Source organism: Panthera pardus, unplaced genomic scaffold (genome assembly GCF_024362965.1).
Source record: "Panthera pardus isolate Hobbes unplaced genomic scaffold, ASM2436296v1 HiC_scaffold_11, whole genome shotgun sequence".
NCBI lineage: Eukaryota > Metazoa > Chordata > Mammalia > Carnivora > Felidae > Panthera > Panthera pardus.
In genome coordinates, this window is record NW_026526666.1 from 24,194,643 (window position 1) to 24,213,699 (window position 19,057).

The 19,057-nt window shown below is 36.5% G+C and overlaps 1 protein-coding gene across 1 annotated transcript in view; it reads left to right on the plus strand.

The window, feature by feature from the left end:
- Positions 1–19,057, plus strand: part of DPYD (dihydropyrimidine dehydrogenase) — an 850,732-nt gene that overhangs the window by 576,575 nt on the left and 255,100 nt on the right. The window contains exon 16 of the mRNA XM_019457587.2: positions 400–483. Within this exon, the coding sequence (XP_019313132.1) occupies positions 400–483 (84 nt within the window). The remainder of the gene's footprint in view (positions 1–399; positions 484–19,057) is intronic.

Below are 19,057 nucleotides of genomic sequence, written 5' to 3' on the forward strand. Positions count from 1 at the left end.
AGAATAAATGTGACGTCAAACAGACCTGAGTTAAAATCTCTGCTGTGTCACTTAATATATGAGGCTTGTCATTAACTCCCCTGTGTTTCAGTTTCCTTGTCTGTGAATTTGGTGTCCTGCTAATCCAAGGATTATGAGAATTAAAGACACCGAATATAAAGCACATAGAACAGTGAGTGTCCTCTTATAAGCACTTAAAAAATATTTGCTGTTGCTATTATTGCTGTTGTTACAGAAATTCTAATTTGAGAGTCAGAATATACCTCACAAGATAGCTATAATGCAGAAAACAGAAGAGTTTAAATTTGACAAATGTGACCTATGTTATGAATGGTGAAAGCACATCGGGACGCAAATAAAGCTTTGCCTTTTCTTTCATTTTCCTTCCCCGTTGTAAAGGCTTCTGGAGCAGATGCCCTGGAGTTAAATTTATCATGTCCACATGGCATGGGAGAAAGAGGAATGGGCCTGGCCTGCGGGCAGGTAAGGACCTCAACAGCTGCCTTCACGTATTTCTGTGTGACAGAATAGCCCCCTGTCTAGGTAGTAACTGTACCTTAGGCAAGAAGATGTGTGGATCAGATGACTGGTTTGAGACTTCCAGGTCTGCATTGTTTAAATATTTAGTGCTTAAAAAGTGGAAAATGAGGGAAACTGAAATTACAGCAACTGTTTAGTTTTATTGAGGAAAATATCACATTATGTGCTTGACAGGAAGCAATATCATAACAAATAGTTTTTAAAAGCACTGAAGCAGAATTAGCTGATTTCAGATGCAGTGTTCTTTATTCATTCCTGATGCTGATCCAGTTTCCCTGGAGCAATATACTGTACAAAATGCATTGTTCGTAGTGATTTTGTAGTAAATGGGGCACAGCACAAATTGCATTTTACATTTTTTAGCATATGATCATTATTCCCTAACTGTGTTTTGGGAGTTGCAAAAGGACTTTGATGCTATTTTTATTTTGGGATACAATAAATGGAAACTTCATGCTAAAATACTTTCAAAAACCTAATGAATAAAATGTGGAAATATATGTTAATATGTAGAAAATACCACATTTTTATGTAACTAGATACAGTGTTGTATGTTAAGGAGCAAGGTAAAAGCTTAATGCTAAAAAGGTGAGTGTTTTGCATCTAATTTGGCCTTTAAGCCCAGAGGGAAATGGTGTGAATTAAATAATATGCAATGTTGTCATTTATGACAAATTTTCTAGTCCCGGAAAGTTTACTTTTGTCTTTACATCTGGCACAGGGCCTTGTACATAGTAGGTGCTCAATTCTTTTTTTTTTTTTTTCAAATCCTTGGATTATTTGAATTAAACTTAGAGGCCAGAGGCCCTTAATTTGGAAGGGCAAAAATTTCTGCCTATTCAAATGAACCTAGGTTGCTATTTTCATATTAGCATTCAGGAAGGATTTTAAAGTACCTTGTAAATATTTAATTAACATTTGGAATAGATTTGTGACTTAGGAAGAAACCATTCTCTTGCAGCAGCAGGAGAGGAGGGTCTAGTCAAATGTTTTTCAAGTATATCCTGTGTTCCATTCACAATAGGTTACCCAGAAGATCAGTCAGTGTGGCTACAGAATTAGTACAGGAAAAATATCATTATATTAAATCATGACTTCTGTGAGGCAATGATTGGGTGACAGTTAGCGTGTCAAGATGTGTAACTTGGTTGAAATGAGGGAGGCTTTTAAAAAGGACACCTGGAACAGGGCCTGAGATAGTCAAGGTTCTTTATCCATCCCTTCCACAGTTTCTGAATTTTTTTAGTTACATGGAGAAGAACAGCTATGGAAAATTTAAATCTGTTGACTAATGTTTTAAAGGACGGTATGTTTTAATATATATTTCTTGCTACAGAAACTGCAATTATTTTGAAAATGTTGCCCAACCTTGGGCTTAATTTTTAGAGTGGGCTTTTGCTCTGTGAACACATCTGAACTTACCCAGCTGTTAAGTGTCTTAGGTGTATCCTCTCCAGTGAGTTATTTAGACACATAAATTTTTGCACAGCCTTTGACTGAATGAGGATGCCAAGCGTTAAAATTTTGCAGAGTTAATATTAAGATTTCTAAAACTCTTGGAAAACATGTTCCAAAAACCATGACACCTTAGGCTGAAGGAAACTTGGGAACATTGCCATTTCACTTGTTAATTATAATCTCTAAAACGAAGCCAGTTCTTCCTATTAGCCACATTTAGAAATTTTCTTTTGAATTATATTCTTTTTGTATCATATCATTAAAAAATACAACTAATTTAATTATTTCTGATCCAATATATTTTAAATGGTTGCTCTGCCTCGGGACACATGAAAGTTCGATATTTTAAATGGAGGGAAGGAAGAATATTAGTGCATTAAAAAAACTTTACTGTGACTCTTTAGGGTGGGCACAAGCATGTCTAGAGCTTATTCATGTTTTCCTTTATTTCCTTTTCTTTTTCTTTCTCTAACTCCTGTTCCTATTGCCTCTTCCTTTCTCTTTGAGATTCCTGGTCTTGAACACTTGTAAGTTGGTGGGATGGGAAATTTGTACTCAGTGTTGGGGAACTGAGAAGCTGTTCTAATTTCTCTTCCCCATAGTAGCGTGATCCTGTATTCCGTTCCATCTTTTGGAAGCTCTGTGTGTGCAAAACACAGAGCTGTGTGCATTGCTAGAGTCTGATAAGTGTTTGCTTCATGAATGAAACAAGCTGACATTAGTTCCATGCCTAGAATATTTATCTATTGGAAAGACTCTATTGCACTTTTTCCACTTCTGGTGTTTCCAGAAATCATAATTTTAGCCCCTTAAGAAGAGACAGAGTATCAGTATAGTACATTTTCCTTTCTAAACATATTTTTCTTCCATTGTCTCATATATTTTCTCACAAGTATGCAATAAGTGAAAAACACTGCCTTTGTATCTAAGTGATTTTATATTAACTATGTATGTATATATTTAAACATATACCTATATTTTAAACTCTTTATAAATGTTCCTATAAGGGACTAAATATTGTGAAATTTTTGAACAGAGAAGGCTATAACCTCTACTCCACAACATACAAAAATCATATTTATTAATGGAATTTGTAGAAATAAAAAAAAATCTCAAACTGACCTTGGGAATTTGAATTGTATATTCCCTGCAAAGTGAAACTTCATATGAAATCCTAAACACTTAACGCTTGCTGTGTGTTTAAAGGCAGTCTCATTCTTTATTCTTTCTGTCAACAACCTCCATTACCTTGATCAAGCCACTCACTCCTCTGAAACATCAGCTCCCATCTCTAAACTATGGGGTTTGAACCAGATGATCTCCAACTGCCTTCCAGCTTTACTATTCTGTGAACACTAACATTGTAGGTAGCAGGTGAATATGTTATTTTTAAACTACCCATAAAAGCATTGATAAAACAAAAAACAATAAAGAAATAAATGAATGCATATTATAGTGTTCTTTTTAAAACCAATTTAACATTTTCCCTGGCCTGCATAAAAGTCACTGTGTTACATATGCGATTCTTAATTATATTTACATTGATCAGTGCTGCTCAGATTTTGGTATATTTTCCTGTATTTGATGAATGAATATCTAAGTAGCCTTTGTTTTAAAAAGCTCTGGCTTAATAATACTTTGTAATTTGTACTTGTGGCTAAAATAGAACCCTTGGTCTTTGTACCCTGTATGTCAGCCTGTGATCTTCTATCACATTTTCCATTTTAGTAAATGGAACCCCCCAATAACATTGATGCTCAAGCAAAAGTGAAAACATGCTCCCGCTTTGGTTGTATGTACTCCAAAGAGTCAGAGTTATATTACAAACATGAAAAAATATTTTCAGCTTTCTTCTTCTCCTCACCATAACCCTCTGAATAGGTTGAGTTTGTATTCCATTGTACAGCAAGAACAACAAGAGTAAAATAAACACAAAAACAAAACAACAACAAAAAACTGAAGCCTCCAGGCTTCCCAGGTCACAAATCTGGTCAGTGGTTGCCAAGGCCTGAGCTTTGATTAGCATATAAGCCTGAAATAGGCAAGTCGCCAAGAGCAATTCCTAGTAAATTGGTATTCCAGTGTCAGCATTAAATATTATTAATATTAACTGAAAGCTCAATGCAGGACTAAGTTACCTCTAAAGTCTTTATAGTTCTAAATTCCCATTTCTCTAAATATATGAAAACAGAAGCAAACCTGAATCTACTATTTAAATGTTGCATCTCCCAGGAGTAAGAGAGCCTCCCTGATGTCTTAACATTCAGATTTAAAGCTGTCTATGTGCAGTCTGGGTAAACTAATTTCCTGTGCCAGCATATTACTTTATAAATATAATGGTACTCTAATAAATTCTATAAAATGTAGATAAAATGGCATCTCTTTGAGGTCTTCACCTTTTCCTAAATACAAAGTGTTCTTATGGCATTGGGTGAATACCCCTCTTTTGTCCTTGAATAATTATATTGAGTATTTTTAATTCCATCCTACAGAACCTTCTAATGTAAATTCAGACAAGAGCTGAAGAAATGTGAATAGCTTTCTGTTGTTGTTTATTTTGTTTCTGTAATCGTTACCAACATTTGAAAAATAGGTGGATTTGAGAGAAACATTCTGTTACTTCTCTTGAAGTAAGATATGGCCACAGATGGCCTGCATGGCCATGCAGCAACGAGGATTGCTCTCCTTTACTGCTCTCTTTTAACACTGTATGTGGTTCATGTAAATAGCAGCAAACATTTCACCAAGGATAGGTGTTCGTTCCCAAACATGGGTTTGATCAGTATGTGCTTCTCCAGTTCAACCTTTAAATATCAAAACCAACCCTTCCCAAGATGTTTGCTTATCTTCTGTGTTCCTGACATTGAACAGTCTCTAAGCTGCCTTCTTTAGCCAGAGGTACCTTTAATTCTTAGGCCCTCCATCAGCTATCAAAAGAAGAAACAGTTGATGGGGGTTGTGGATAGAAGGCATGGGATAAGATGCCTTGCCTTCCTACCTTCCTATTTTATCTTCCACAAGGTAAAAAGGAAGAGCAAAAGGCAGCATGCTTCACAGGACTTCTCAGTACTAGTTGTATGGTCCTCTTGAAATGATTTTCTCCTGCCATCAGAAAACGCTAATTTATAAAGCTTTTTCTTGGGTTATTTTTCACATGAGCCATTTACTTCTTTGCCTTCTTTGTGTCAATGATGTGACATAGTAAAGCACAGACTTCTAGAACTGAGAGGAACCCTAAAGATTTTCCAGTATGACCCCATTATTTATAGGAAAATATTGGGGCCTGGGAAGATACATAATTTGCCTTTTCCTGAGGTAACCAAACTAGCAGGGCCCAGGGCCTTTGGTGCCCTTGTCACTGACCCACATCTGGTGTTCTGTCCAGTATTTCATATGGGTCATTTGGGTGTATCCAAATCTCTAGTTAAACTGAATAAGCCCGTATAGTGCCCTGGGAACTCCTGACTCCGTACCTTTCTGCATACTATTATTTTCTCTGCCTGGAATTCATATCTTTTCAACTGAAATTATCTAAATAGAAATCACCTGTCTAATTCTATTTTAAGTGACATCTAATCTATTAACTGAGTATATCTTCTCAGTCAACTAAGGTTTCCAAGAGAAAGAAAAAAGAATATATTATATGTGAACAGGTTTATTTATTTTTATTTTTTTTAATATATGAAATTTATTGTCAAATTGGTTTCCATACAACACCCAGTGCTCATCCCAAAAGGTGCCCTCCTCAATACCCATCACCCACCCTCCCCTCCCTCCCACCCCCCATCAACCCTCAGTTTGTTCTCAGTTTTTAACAGTCTCTTATGCTTTGGCTCTCTCCCACTCTAACCTCTTTCTTTTTTTTTTTTTTTTTTCCTTCCCCTCCCCCATGGGTTTCTGTTACGTTTCTCAGGATCCACATAAGAGTGAAACCATATGGTATCTGTCTTTCTCTGTATGGCTTATGTGAACAGGTTTAAAGGTGGAAACTAGATGCATACTCTCATTTGAATCTGTGCTAACCTAGAGATTGAATCCCCGTTAATGAATTTGAATTTCTTTACCCAATAATTCTAAGAGGTTACAAAGATGGTATTTCCCTGGCCCTTATAGGATTCCCATTTTTCAGTCGTTTGAATGTCTTCCTTGGAGGTGTGATTGCTAAATAGTGCACACCTATTTCAATAATGACTCCTTTGGACAGAAAAGTCCAAAATGATAGTATAATTAGAGGGAAGACCACTGTAGCTTCACAGTTAAAATAATGTTCTTAATAAAGATGGCAACGCCATTGTCATTACCTGCTACTTCTTGTTATCTCACAGCTCCCTCCATTTATTTACACACATCTTCTGCCTAGAATTTCTAAACACTGAAATGTTTAATTCAAACAGTCTTAACATTAATTTTATCGTCAGGAAATAGATATGCAGTCCTGCTTTCATGCTGATTTAGCTAAGTAAGAGCAAACAGATTTAAAAGTGGCAAATCTTAAAATGTTTACTGATGTTAAATAATTATTGACTTAAATTAAGATCACCCAAACAATACTTTGATATTTCCCTCATGATCTGTTCTATGTCCAATTTAATTTACACAAACTCTGTACGCCCGTGAAAAAAAAGAGAGAAAGGCTTTGTTTCTGTTACAATATGCCAACATTTTTCATAAAACATTAACCACAGATTATTACTCTTACCCTTGCCAGAGAGCAGACGTCTGTCACCAGGAATAGAATCCAAAACTAAGTGTGAGGACCACATTGCCCCAGATGTGCTAGCATTTCCATTGGGAAATAAAACCTTCCTCCAGCAGCTGGGTTAACAGACCCTTTATCTCATCATATGTAGTACAGGGTCCAGGGAGCAATGACCACATCCTGCCTGGATCAGGTCCCTATCAGGTGTTTGTGGAGGAACAATATAAAGATACTGGTTTTAAAGCCAACACAACTGACAAGTCGTAGTACTACCTATATTCCCAGAGGCATGAAATTCAGGAACTCAGGAGTATGAGACATCCCAAAGGGAATGATATGGGAAGAATATGGGAGTCTTACCAGTGGTAAAATATAAGTGAATCAACAGTGACGTCCCTGACCTCTTCTTGGGGATCTAAGGTGAGGATAACTGCTGAGTTAGAATTACTTTTTAATACTGGTCTGGTATGGGCCCATGAGATGTCCTCTGTTTCAGGTTCTTGATTCCTCTCACTCCTTCTAACTCTAGCCCCTATAAAATACATGTGTGAGAAAGTGCCACATTGTCCTGAATGTGATGTTTAATCTTGCCCTAATTAGCATAGACAAATGTAAATTCGGGCTAGAGAGTTGGAACTAGAGGTCTGTGAGTTGAATGGATAAATATGGGATAGTCTAGGATGGCTTCAGTGGATTGAGTCCCTGAAACATCACATTCACAGGTTTGAAAATCATTACATCGTGAATTGACATCATTCCATGGAGAGCTATGAGAAATGGATGCATGATATAAGCTTCTGCAAAAGTGACTGAAGTCTAATATTACCCATATACATTTGACTTATCTTGTTCTGTTTTATTTTCCTTGTGACATTGTAATTTTAGAAGTGCTTTAAAATAAATAATCAACTTGTTTATGAGAAAAAGTATCTCTGATCAAAAAGAAATATTTGCTTTATACTATATTATGTTGCCCAACTTTTTATTTGAGTTTAATTCTCAACAAATTGCATAGACATGGGTGCTTGGATAAGTACAAAACTACAGGAGATCTGTAAGAGGCATTTCTATAACTGCCAATATTTTGCCTTAAGCTGATTCTCTTTGAGTTTTTCAGTTTTAATATTAATGTTGGTTAATGATATAAAAATGATTGCTTTCTCTTAAAAATTATAATTTTTTAGCAGAAAACAGTACCATTTAAATCTAACTGAAATACCAGTTGTAGGTCAGGGGGTATCATTGTTTATGTCTATGACAACAATCATGCGGCAGTTAAAAAAATTATATGTAGTACAGATAGGTAGACCACTGTTGAATGGTTGTAGGCGAGGCATCTAAATATATATTAGTATGGTCTTTATTGTACTCATCATTTGTTATATTCCCAAAATAAAGCAGCAATAGCATTTCACATTTTTTTTTTTTCTAATCACCCTCAAATGATCACATTACAAGTAAGTTTGAGAAGGATAGCAGAGTTTTCTATATGCCTGCTGACTTACAGCATAAAGATAAACTGAAAATGTCTTTGACCCAAAGCGAGAGACATGGGAGTGGGCTGGGGAGAGGCTATGATCTTAATCAGTGGTATCATGGTAGCATAATGCCATGCCAGAATAACAGGCATAAGCAGTACAGAGTAGAAACAAAATTAGAAAGCAAAATTACTGGCAATGAGATGAAAGATCCGGTCACAGATCCAACTAGCCTAGAATATTTGGAGGAACTGTCAAGCAAGACTGAGTCATTTATTAAAAGCCACAAAAGACTCAGGAGTAAAAGACACTACATATTAGGCTAAAAAAGCAAGATTGGACCAAAACCTGTTAAGCACTCAGGAGCTAAGAGAGTCAGAGGCAGCAGAGTTTACAATAAGGCAAGAGAGAGGATAATGAGTAAGACAAATCAAAAGAAGGCATAAGAGCCACCATTGTCAAGAAGACCTTAAAATTAAGGCAACTTGTACCTCAGAGATAAAGTTTTTATACATTTCCATCTGGGGTAGAAGCAGCCTTTTAGAGTGCAATCAATTTATGGCTTCCAGCTGGGAGCAGGTGAGCACTGTCAGGAAGGAAGCATGTGGATTTGCCTGACTACTGAAGGAAATATTGCTAACCCCACCCCAAAAAAAGTAAGTCAAGGAAAATAGATTTATTATAATCATGGCATTTTTATAGCCCAGGAGTATTGATTCAAGATCAAAGACTCTATGGCTTTTGTTAACTATCACTTAGCAGCCTCATTCCCAGAGAACTATTACGACCCACCCCCCCATCCCCACCCCCGCCAGATACACATGAGGTGATGCTTACTGAGAACAACAGATTTTCTACAAATAGGAAGTCTGTCTTGATGTTGATTACATTGCAGAAATTTTAATGACAGCCATGTTTTGTAACTAACTTTGTTTTCTTTCACCAAAAAAATCACTTTATTAAGTAGCGGTATGATTAATAAATATATACACTACAAAAAAGTATTGTCTAAGGAGGTATCAATTTAAAGCATGAATATCAATTATAGACACTTTGAGATGTTTTGAATATCTTTCTTTCCTCATGGTATTTACTATTTATGTTTTCTAGTTTGAGTGCTTTCTTTCTCTATCTGTTGTTACTGGGTTTATTCAGCTTTAATAGTTTTCATAGATCAAGTTGCAAAATCATTTATTACTTTAATGCATGTTAATGATGCATCAGAAAATAGCATACAGTTTTTTTTCTTATTTGTGAAACTTTTAGCCCTCTATCAAATGGATGGAGATCTCTATTGCCAGCTTTCTTTTATCAGCATTTTTCTTTTCTTGACTACACCAAAATTCATATGGCAACACAATAGGCATGTCATTCCTGTTTTTCCTATAATCATGTTTTGCCTAATATGGGAGAGCTTGGTACATGAAGGAATAATCAGATCCCTTCACTTATACTGTCCTTTCTCTATTCTTCTATCCCATGTTCACTCTTCGTTCTCCTACCTTTTATCACCTCAGTCTCAAACTTTTAGAGAACAGCCTTTTCATTTAGGAGAAATAGATTGTAGAGACCCTATAGTATTTATTGCACTCCCAAAACCATCTCTACTTTTATTCATTCAACAAATATTTAGGATATCCATCATGTACCAAGAATTGTGTGAAATGCTGATAATATAATAATGAGGAAAACCAGACAGGTTCTCTTTTCTCATGGAGATTTCCATTATGTAGAGTAGACATATATTGGACAAATAACCCCACAAACAATAAAGTATAAATGGCATAGTAACCATGAAGTAGTGGTCTATGATACTTGAAGGGTCAGGGAAGGATTATATAAGGAAGTGATGTTAGATCTGATAACTGAAATCTTTAGAGCATTTTTAACTAAGTGAAATGATTGGGGTGGGTTAGAGCATTCCAGGCAGTGGAAACAGCATGCACATAAACCTTGTGGTTGAAACAAGGCAAGTTGAAGGGCAAGAAAGAAGAACGGGGTGCTTAAAGCAGACACATGTAGCACAAGATGATACTGGAAAGGAAAAAAAAATACAAGTTAGACTATTTAAGAGCCCATAAGTTGCATGTTGTAGAGCCTTTTGATCTTATCCAAACAGCAGCAGAAAGTTATTAAAAAGGTTTGTTGTGTGTGTGTGTGTGCATATGCATACACATGTGTGTGCATGGGCCTGTGCATCTTCTTGGTGGGTGGGATGGTAACAATTGTGGGATGATATGATTGTATTTTCATTTGGAGAGAAGAGAACTAGAAGAACATGAGATTGGACCTAAGAAGGCTGTCTGAAATAGCCTTGCAGTTGTTATTGTAAAAAATAGTGGTGATTTACGGCTTAGATTAGGGAAGCGATTATAGAGATGGAGAAATGGATATACCAGAGATAAGGAGTATGTCCAGCAGCATTTGAGGATGGGTTGGATATGTGTTTTGAGGAAAAAACAAGTGACAGGGTAGTTCTCAGCTTTCTGTTGTGTGCTGATGGAGGAATTCTGGTATTATAAATTAAGACAGATGTCGTATAAGGTTGAAGTTGACTTCATGAGTATCTGGATCCAGGAAAGCAGATGATGTCTTCAGCATTTTTACTCTCTCTTACTTTGTCTTCTTTGCTACATGGTGTAGTGGATGACTCATTCTTACCCATGACAGATAAGCATTTTAAATCCATCTAATGACCTAGCGTCAGATAAATCTATGGTTCCTAATCCCAGCTCCCAGGGGACCTCCACCTTTCAAACCCTAGGCCATTTACTGATATCTGTGATTCTGGTATTTTCAGTATACTCTCTCCAGTCCCCACAACTAAGCTCTTTGCAAAAAATTTTTTTTAAATGGAACCATCCTAGGGGCACCTGGGTGTCCAGCTTTGGATCAGGTCGTGATCTCCCAGCTCATGAATTTGAGCCCTGCATCAGGCTCTGTGCTGACAGCTGAGAGCCTGGAGCCTGCTTCAGATTCTGTAACTCCCTCTCTTTCTGCACCTCCCCCACTCTCTCTCTCCCTCTCTCTCTCTCAAAAATAAACATTAAAAAATTTTTTAAAAAATAAATGGAACCATCTTTATTTTAAGCAATTAAAAGATTATCCATGAAACATTTTGAATATTAAACATATTTTGATATTTACTCTCTCATAGAGATGATGGATTTAGGATAAATAAAGTGAAATATGATTTTCCCAATATATATAGTAAATACAGATTTATATTTTTGAGATCACTGCAATGCAAGTATAGTTACTATGATATAGATATATCCCAAGAGAAGAAATTAATAAAAGAGAAGGAGAGAATAAAGTGAATATGGAGAATAAAAACTGAGTTTATTCAATGAGTGTGCCTTGTATTCTAGGTATTGTGCTAGGTATTTCTACACATGGGATCACACTTACTCCTCAGTCAACTTTGAGGAGGAAGATGGAACACATTATAGACAAAGGGACTGAGGCTACAGTGACTTGCTCCATATTAAATACCCAGGGATTAAGGTTATTCTGGTACATGGTAGTTTCCATAAATAATTTTTGGACAGAAAGTTTGAATGAATGAATAATTGAATTGAGTCTTCATACAAAATGGTGTGTGTGTGTGCGTGTGTGTGTGTGTGCCATTGGCAATGAGATCTTGAGCAGAGTGCTTTATGAATAGGACTGAGTATAGCCATTCTTGATTTTTTGTAAGTTAAGAACTTATATCTGAAATCATTTTACTTCTTTCTAAAACCAGTCTCAGTGTATTGTTCTGGTTTGTTATCTTTCCACCTCAACCATGTTGTTTCATGTGTCTGATTTCTCCAATTTGTGTCTTGAATCCATTCTGTTTTTTTCCACAGGTACATACTATTAACATATGCATATTATTCACTATTCCCTGTGCCCTGGACAAGAGTCCATCTCCTTTTCAAATATTCTGTCTTTGGAACCCAATAATATTTTGTTGTCGTTGTTGTTGTTGTTAAGAGTGAGTGTTTTTGTGGGGAGCCTGGGTAGCTCAGTCAGTTAAGTGTCTGACTCTTGATTTTAGCTCAGGTCATGATTTCATGGTTTGTGAGTTTGAGCCTTGCATCGGACTCCATGTTGCCAGTGCTGGGCCTGCTTGGGATTCTCTCTCTTCCTCTCTCTCTGCCCCTCTCCTTTTCAAATGCTCTCTCTCTCTCTCAAGAATAAATTAAAAAAAAAATAAGAATGAGCAGTTTTACTTGTTACTGTAGGAGTTTGGAGGATGAAAGACATCAGAATGGCTGACTCTCTGTTCCTTTTGCAAACTTGCTATTCTATGTAAACAAGGCCACTATCCAGGAATGAAGGGAGAGACAGAAAATAATCTGCCTCAGCCTGGCCTCCAGGAAATTAAGGACATTATTTTCACCTGTTTCCATGCCCACCACCTAATGGCAACCAGTTCTGGATTACAAATGCTCCCTGAATGTCACTTCTTCCATTATTTGAGAGCAGTTATGATACCTGATGTAAGTCTAATTCATGAAATCCTCACTGCAACTGTATGATGTAGTGACTATTATTATTCCCATTTTACAGCTGTGAGAACCTAGAAAGTGTAAGAAGTGTGGCAGGGTCAGGTGGCAAGTAAACGACAGCCTCAGGATTCAAATGCTGATGTCTGGTTCCACAGCCTATGCTCCTAGCCTCAGGCACTGCTGCCTCTCAAACAAGAAAACCCTGACTTACTAAGGGTAGAAATTATTGCTATTTATCTTAACGATGCATCTCTCTTTGAAAATAGTGCTATTTGTGGAAGCAATGAAAGTTCCTCTGCATAAATGCTCTGGAAAAGGCCAGTTGCCTCAAAATAATTGGCAAAAAAAGATTTGAACGATCTTTATTTTTATGTGTTATCAATTTTTTTTTTTCCGTATCCAAATTTGATAGAGAAACCTAACAGGTTGTTTTTGGTTTTTTGTAATCTCCAGACATGATTAAAACGTTGTGTAGTTTTACAATAATGAATGTTAATTGTCAAGGTCTGTTTCCATTTTAAAAATTCATTTGTTGTTGTTGTTGTTGTTGCTTAAATTTGACATCACCCCTCCCATAAAGGAGGCAATGTGTGGTTAAGAAACAACTTGTGCTAGTTGGTGATTATTCGGCAGAAGCTGAAGAGGGGTGAAGAACCCCCACAGAAGTACCCACGAGGGAATTCACCCCTTTTTCAGCTGGTGGAGAGCACTAAATATGCAGAGCGCCATCCAGCCCCAGAAGTGGTGCCGCCCTCGCCTGCCATTCCACAGCCATGCCCCTCTACAAAAGGTAGATCATTAAGCCATCCAGCGGTGGGGAGTATTTTCATATAGCTGTTGCCCTTTATAGCAGCCTGGCAGTGAGTGACCATAATAAATTATGCACTGCTCTGTGAGACTGTGACACAATGCACTGGCGGAACAGCAGGGGTGTTAGAAAATCCATTATTTGAAATTTTTGTTTCTTTTTCTTACTAGATTCCATGCTGTTCTTTTCCTGTCATCTTGTTCCTTTTTTTCCTATCTATTGTTTTGAGGGTTTTGTGTCTGACAGTTCTTTTCTGCTGCTGGTTTTGTCCTTTTTGTTACCTTGTTTCTGCCTTCGTGGGCTCTCCCCCTACCTCCCTTCCTTGGTCTTGTGTGTTGTGAGCCTCGTTCTCCTTTTCTGTCATGCAGTCATTTGCTTTACTTTTCTTTCTCTTTCTGCCTTATTGTCTCATATAATGCAGAAAAACAAATTCTCTTTTTGTCGGCATTCTTTTACATGGTGTTATGTGGTTGTCATTTTCCCTTCAGGATAGATGCACTTTACTGTATGTACTATTCATTTTGGCTCCAAGAATCCAAAACACATGTCCAGAGGAGTGCCAAGGCTGATGGCAATAAAAAACAATCAAAGCAACCAGTAGAATAGTTCTTTGGGAACAGTGCAGACCTATTTCTTCCCTGTGGATCAATTCACATAGAATCTGTAAGTTTTTGTTCCTAATTTTAGATTCAATACCTTTCTCTTTTCTCCAAGACTAGGTCTATTCCAAAGTCGCAATTTTTTTAACGCTTTTCCTCTCAAATCTATCTGCTGTTTCCATAATTGTTTTTCCATTGATGAATACAGCCTGAAAAGATGGTTCTGGTAGTTGGAACATCCACTGATTCAGTTAATCCACCAGTTATTAACTGAGCAACTATAATGTGTCAGGAATTGTGCAGGTGCTCTAAACATTGGTCACCGTGAGTTTTGTTTTTTGTTTGTTGTTGTTGTTGTTGTTGTTGTTTTTGTTGTTTTTGCATTCTTTACCTGTTCATGTCCCTTATCCCTAACTTCTTTCTTCTTTCTGTGGCCACACCACATATTATTTGTCATTCTGCCTTCTCCACTCTCTCTACCTTGACTCCTTTGGACCTAGCATTCCCGTTTTTACTCAGATTTATTTACAAAGAACTTGTGATTTTTCTGCCTAAATTCACTGCATTGGATTAGAAAGCTCAAATCTTGTTGGCAGTGAACACCTGAGAATGTGCCAGATTCTTCAAACCCACTTTTGTGTTGCAATTACAAACAAAACAAACAAACAAAAAAAAAAACTCCCCCCCCCAAAAAAACAAAAAACAAAAACCCACAGAAATGGTAACCTGATCTCTGGTGTAGCTATGGATTTCTATAATATTTGCAGTAGCTGAATTTAATTATATCAATATGTATACTTATTAAGTAGCAATGAATTAAGTAAACATCTACAATTAAACTCTTCCTTTTACAGTATTTAGTTCCTTGTTTCTTTTAAATGTTTTTTATCTCTATTTGCTTTTATTTGCTTATTTTCTCATTTTATAAACTTCCTGTCTTCTAATCCATTTCTCCTGAATCACCTTTGATTTTTAGTTTCTACCTCTGTTTCCTTTCTCTACTTTTTAGATTTATTTTATTCCAGGGTTATTGCTATTTTAATTTTTGTTGTAGTTGTTATTTTAGACACTGCTATGATAGCTCAAGAAAGTTAGCTTACTGTTTTCTACAGAAAATATTAAATGATTTCTTCTATCTGTACTGGTTTCCTTTATATTTTTAATCTCTCCACCCTTCTCATGTTTCCAAATTTCCAGCTAAGTGTTTTCTTCATTCTGTAATTTCTCTCTCTTTTCTTGGCACATTGAATTGCACCCCTTAATTTTTTCCTACATCAGTTTTTTTTAAAGAAACACTAGACCCTTGAATATCATTTTGCAAATGCATGTGGATGACTTCTCTTTTTATTTTTACTAATTGGCCTTTCAGAACAAACTCCCAAACGTGTACTATAGCTCATTTTATGCACTTACAACAAGTCAGTTGTCCTGTCAGCTTCCAGAAGCAGTGAAATGCTCATTTTAGAGTCTTATGTGTTTCACATTTCCAATTTTTAATTATTTCCTTCTGTGTTGGAAGAAAATAGAGGGAAGGATAGATATAAAGAGCTATGAAATAGTTGTAAAAGTGAAAGGGAGGTAATGCACTAAAAGTAAGTAAGTAAATTTGATATTGAGAACACTTACACCCATAAAGGGGGCTATAGGGAAAATATTCTTGGTGACAGGATAGACGATAAGAACATCAGGAACCTCTCACAGATTTGTTCCTGTGGGTCAAGGTTTTTATAGCTGATTCCACCAAACAACACTGTCTTTGGCATAAATATATCTGGTTCACCCTACAGAATTTCACCCATGTCATTACTAAATGGCTCTGCCTTGACAAGGCACTGTTCCTATTTTTCATGTCTTTGACATGGTGCCCTAATTTTTAAAAGTTAGCAATACTAGTCTCTTTTGAATCTGCTATTGCATTTTTATCAGCCAGATTCCACATATGACATAAACACTTGAGTAAGTGATAATATTTTAAGCTCAGTATATGAAACAACATGGAAAAATTATGTCATATTTCTTTATTCTGATTTTGTGACCTCTAGCATCACGAATAACTGAAGCTCAGTTCTTCCTGTGCCTTGAATACAGCCAATTTTAAAGCAAAACTGTCACTCTTTAAAAATAAGCTTTATCAGTTAATTTATTTCACAGACCCTCTACCCCAAATTTTTAGTTAACCTTGGATTTGTCAGATGGGATAGTTGCCTACAAAAGTAGCCCAGTCTTGGGCTAACTATGACTACATATAAAATGACTAAATGACTAAATATAAAAATGTTATGGGCAACCCACATTCTAGTATAAATTGTCAGCATAAGAAAGAAAACAGATCCATTTGGAGGACTAGATTATTCAAAAAATCCGGGCATATACAGTGTTAATCTTCAAATTAGGGAGCTTTTAAGTATGGCATTTCGCACTAAGTCTAATGGCTTGAGTATTTAATTCTTTCCAATAGCTCACCACCGCCAGTATTATAATAGAGTTTAATTTTAGTTAAAAAGGTTTCACTGTCCTCATGACTTTCTTTTTCTTTGGTCACCCTCCCCTCCTCATTCTTACCTCTCTCTCTCCCAGCCCTCAATATGGGTGGTGCTCAGGTCTGAGACTACTTTTATCTCACTGAATTTTCATGTTTCTTCTCGTATTTAACTTTATCTTTCTTTTTCTTTAATTATATATATTTTTTCTCTTTTTTGTTTACTTGGCATTTTTCTTGTTTGAATCTGCCTTATGGTTTCTGATTCTCTTAGAATCACTAGTTTTTTAATAAGAATTTGTGGGATTGGCTTACATTGCTAACAATTAATAACTCTCATTTTTGAGAGTTTATTCTATGCCAGGAAATGGGTTAACATTTTAGGTAGATCATATTATTTAATTCTCAACCAACCCTCTGAGCCACCACTAACATTATCCCTGTTTTTGAGATAAAGAAACCAAAGCATAGAAAGGTTAAGCAATTTGTTCAAAATCCTGCAGTCAGGAAATGGCCAAGCCAGGACGCAAGGTCAGAGTTTCTGACTGCAGGCTTGCACGCTTTTACTTCATAGCTCCTCTTGTAAAAGGATGCTGAGCTGTATTAATTTGCTTTGGATCTGTATGTAAGAATGGGCGATTTCCCTACCTTATCTTTCTTCATCATGGATTCTGATGAGAGCTGAGTTACAACTATAATGGGGGTATTGGATCTTAGAGTGTTATTTTGGTCCATATTCTCCTTGCCCTACACACCTTCTTGGCTTCCTTCTGCCCACCACCATGTGAGATAAGTTTACACATGAATGTAACTCTTGTTTACCTCTATTACTAGAGGAAACCCTTTCTAAGGGCAAAGTCCGTGTCGTTTTCTTTTTCACATCCTTCACATTGCCTTGTATGTCAATAGTTTCCAGATAAAGGACCACAATTATAAACCCTGGCAAATGAGCATTCTCAGGCACTTCTGCTGTGCAGTGCTCGTGTTTTCCTCATACTGCAGGAGAAAAAAAGGCAAAGTCAAGGCATCACTCTTCTTTGATGTAGGTCAGATAGAGACATCCCAGAGCCCTTCCCAAGTGGTCTGTTTTGAAGAACTTTGTTCAGTTTTATACATTTTTATTTTCCTCATTTCAGTGAATGCAGAGTACAGAAGAAGAAGCAGGGCAGCTTGGCTAAGCAGTTAACTGTTTATTTTTTGGAATCCAACAATCACATATACTTGAAAAGGTTTTGTAGAATTTTTAATAAATACTCCGAAAGAGCTTATGTTTTTATTTTGAATTACAATTCAACAACATTTAATCCCTTGTTATTGCTTTGTCAGACTTTTAATTGAATTATTCAAAACATGAAACAAAAGGAAAGAATTGTAGATAGCACAGTAATATTAGCAGAATTACCAGAGTGCTGAGAATTATTAAAGAGGACATTATGTTTGTTAATCGGGCATTTAATTTTGCTTCTGTTTGTTGATGGAAAACATCCTCTTGGAAAGGATTTTTTCAAAAACCTTAATTGTGACAATGCCTTCTTAATGTCCGTGAATATACTGTACAGCAAAAGCTGTTTGAAACCTAATTAGTCAAAAAGATTCCTAATTTCCATTTTAACTCTAGGATGGCTGACCAGCATTCCAGTCAGATTGGTCATTAGTGCACGGGAAAAAAGCAGGCCTTTCAATACTGGCTTAAAAAGTGAAAAGTGCTCAGAGGAAAGATTTTAAACTATTATGAACTATCACCAAAAAAAGGAATACTCTCTCAACTCATAGTATGAGGCAGGCACAACCTTAGTATTGAAACCCTACGTTAGAAAGGAAATTGCAGGCTACTCTCATAAACATTGATACAAAACACCAAACAAAAATATTAATATGTTGAGTCCAGCAATGCATAAAAAAGGTGAACTATGTGGTCTTACTTCAATAAAGCAAGGTTGGTTTAAACACCCGCCCCCCGATAAATTAATGTAAATCATTACATAAACAGGTAGATCTATGTCTTAATCCAGAGAAATAAGTGAAACACAAGTTTCACATGTAATCAATGTGTGTTGTGTGTGTATATACAGATATATGTATATACATATGCATATATATACATACAGCGAAGCAAAAAGTTGAAGTTTTATTCAATGACAGTATGTAACTATATAGAGATATACCTATATGAACATAGGGTAAAGAATGAAAGGGATACACATTATTGCTCCTAGTGGATAGAAACTCTAAGATTGGGAAGGGGGAAATTTTATTTACTTTATACAATTGTCTAAATAGGAACAATTGTTAACTATTATGTTTTAAAATATAACTATTTCAGGGGCGCCTGGGTGGCGCAGTCGGTTAAGCGTCCGACTTCAGCCAGGTCACGATCTCGCGGTCCGTGAGTTCGAGCCCCGCGTCAGGCTCTGGGCTGATGGCTCGGAGCCTGGAGCCTGTTTCCGATTCTGTATCTCTCTCTCTCTCTGACCCTCCCCCGTTCATGCTCTGTCTCTCT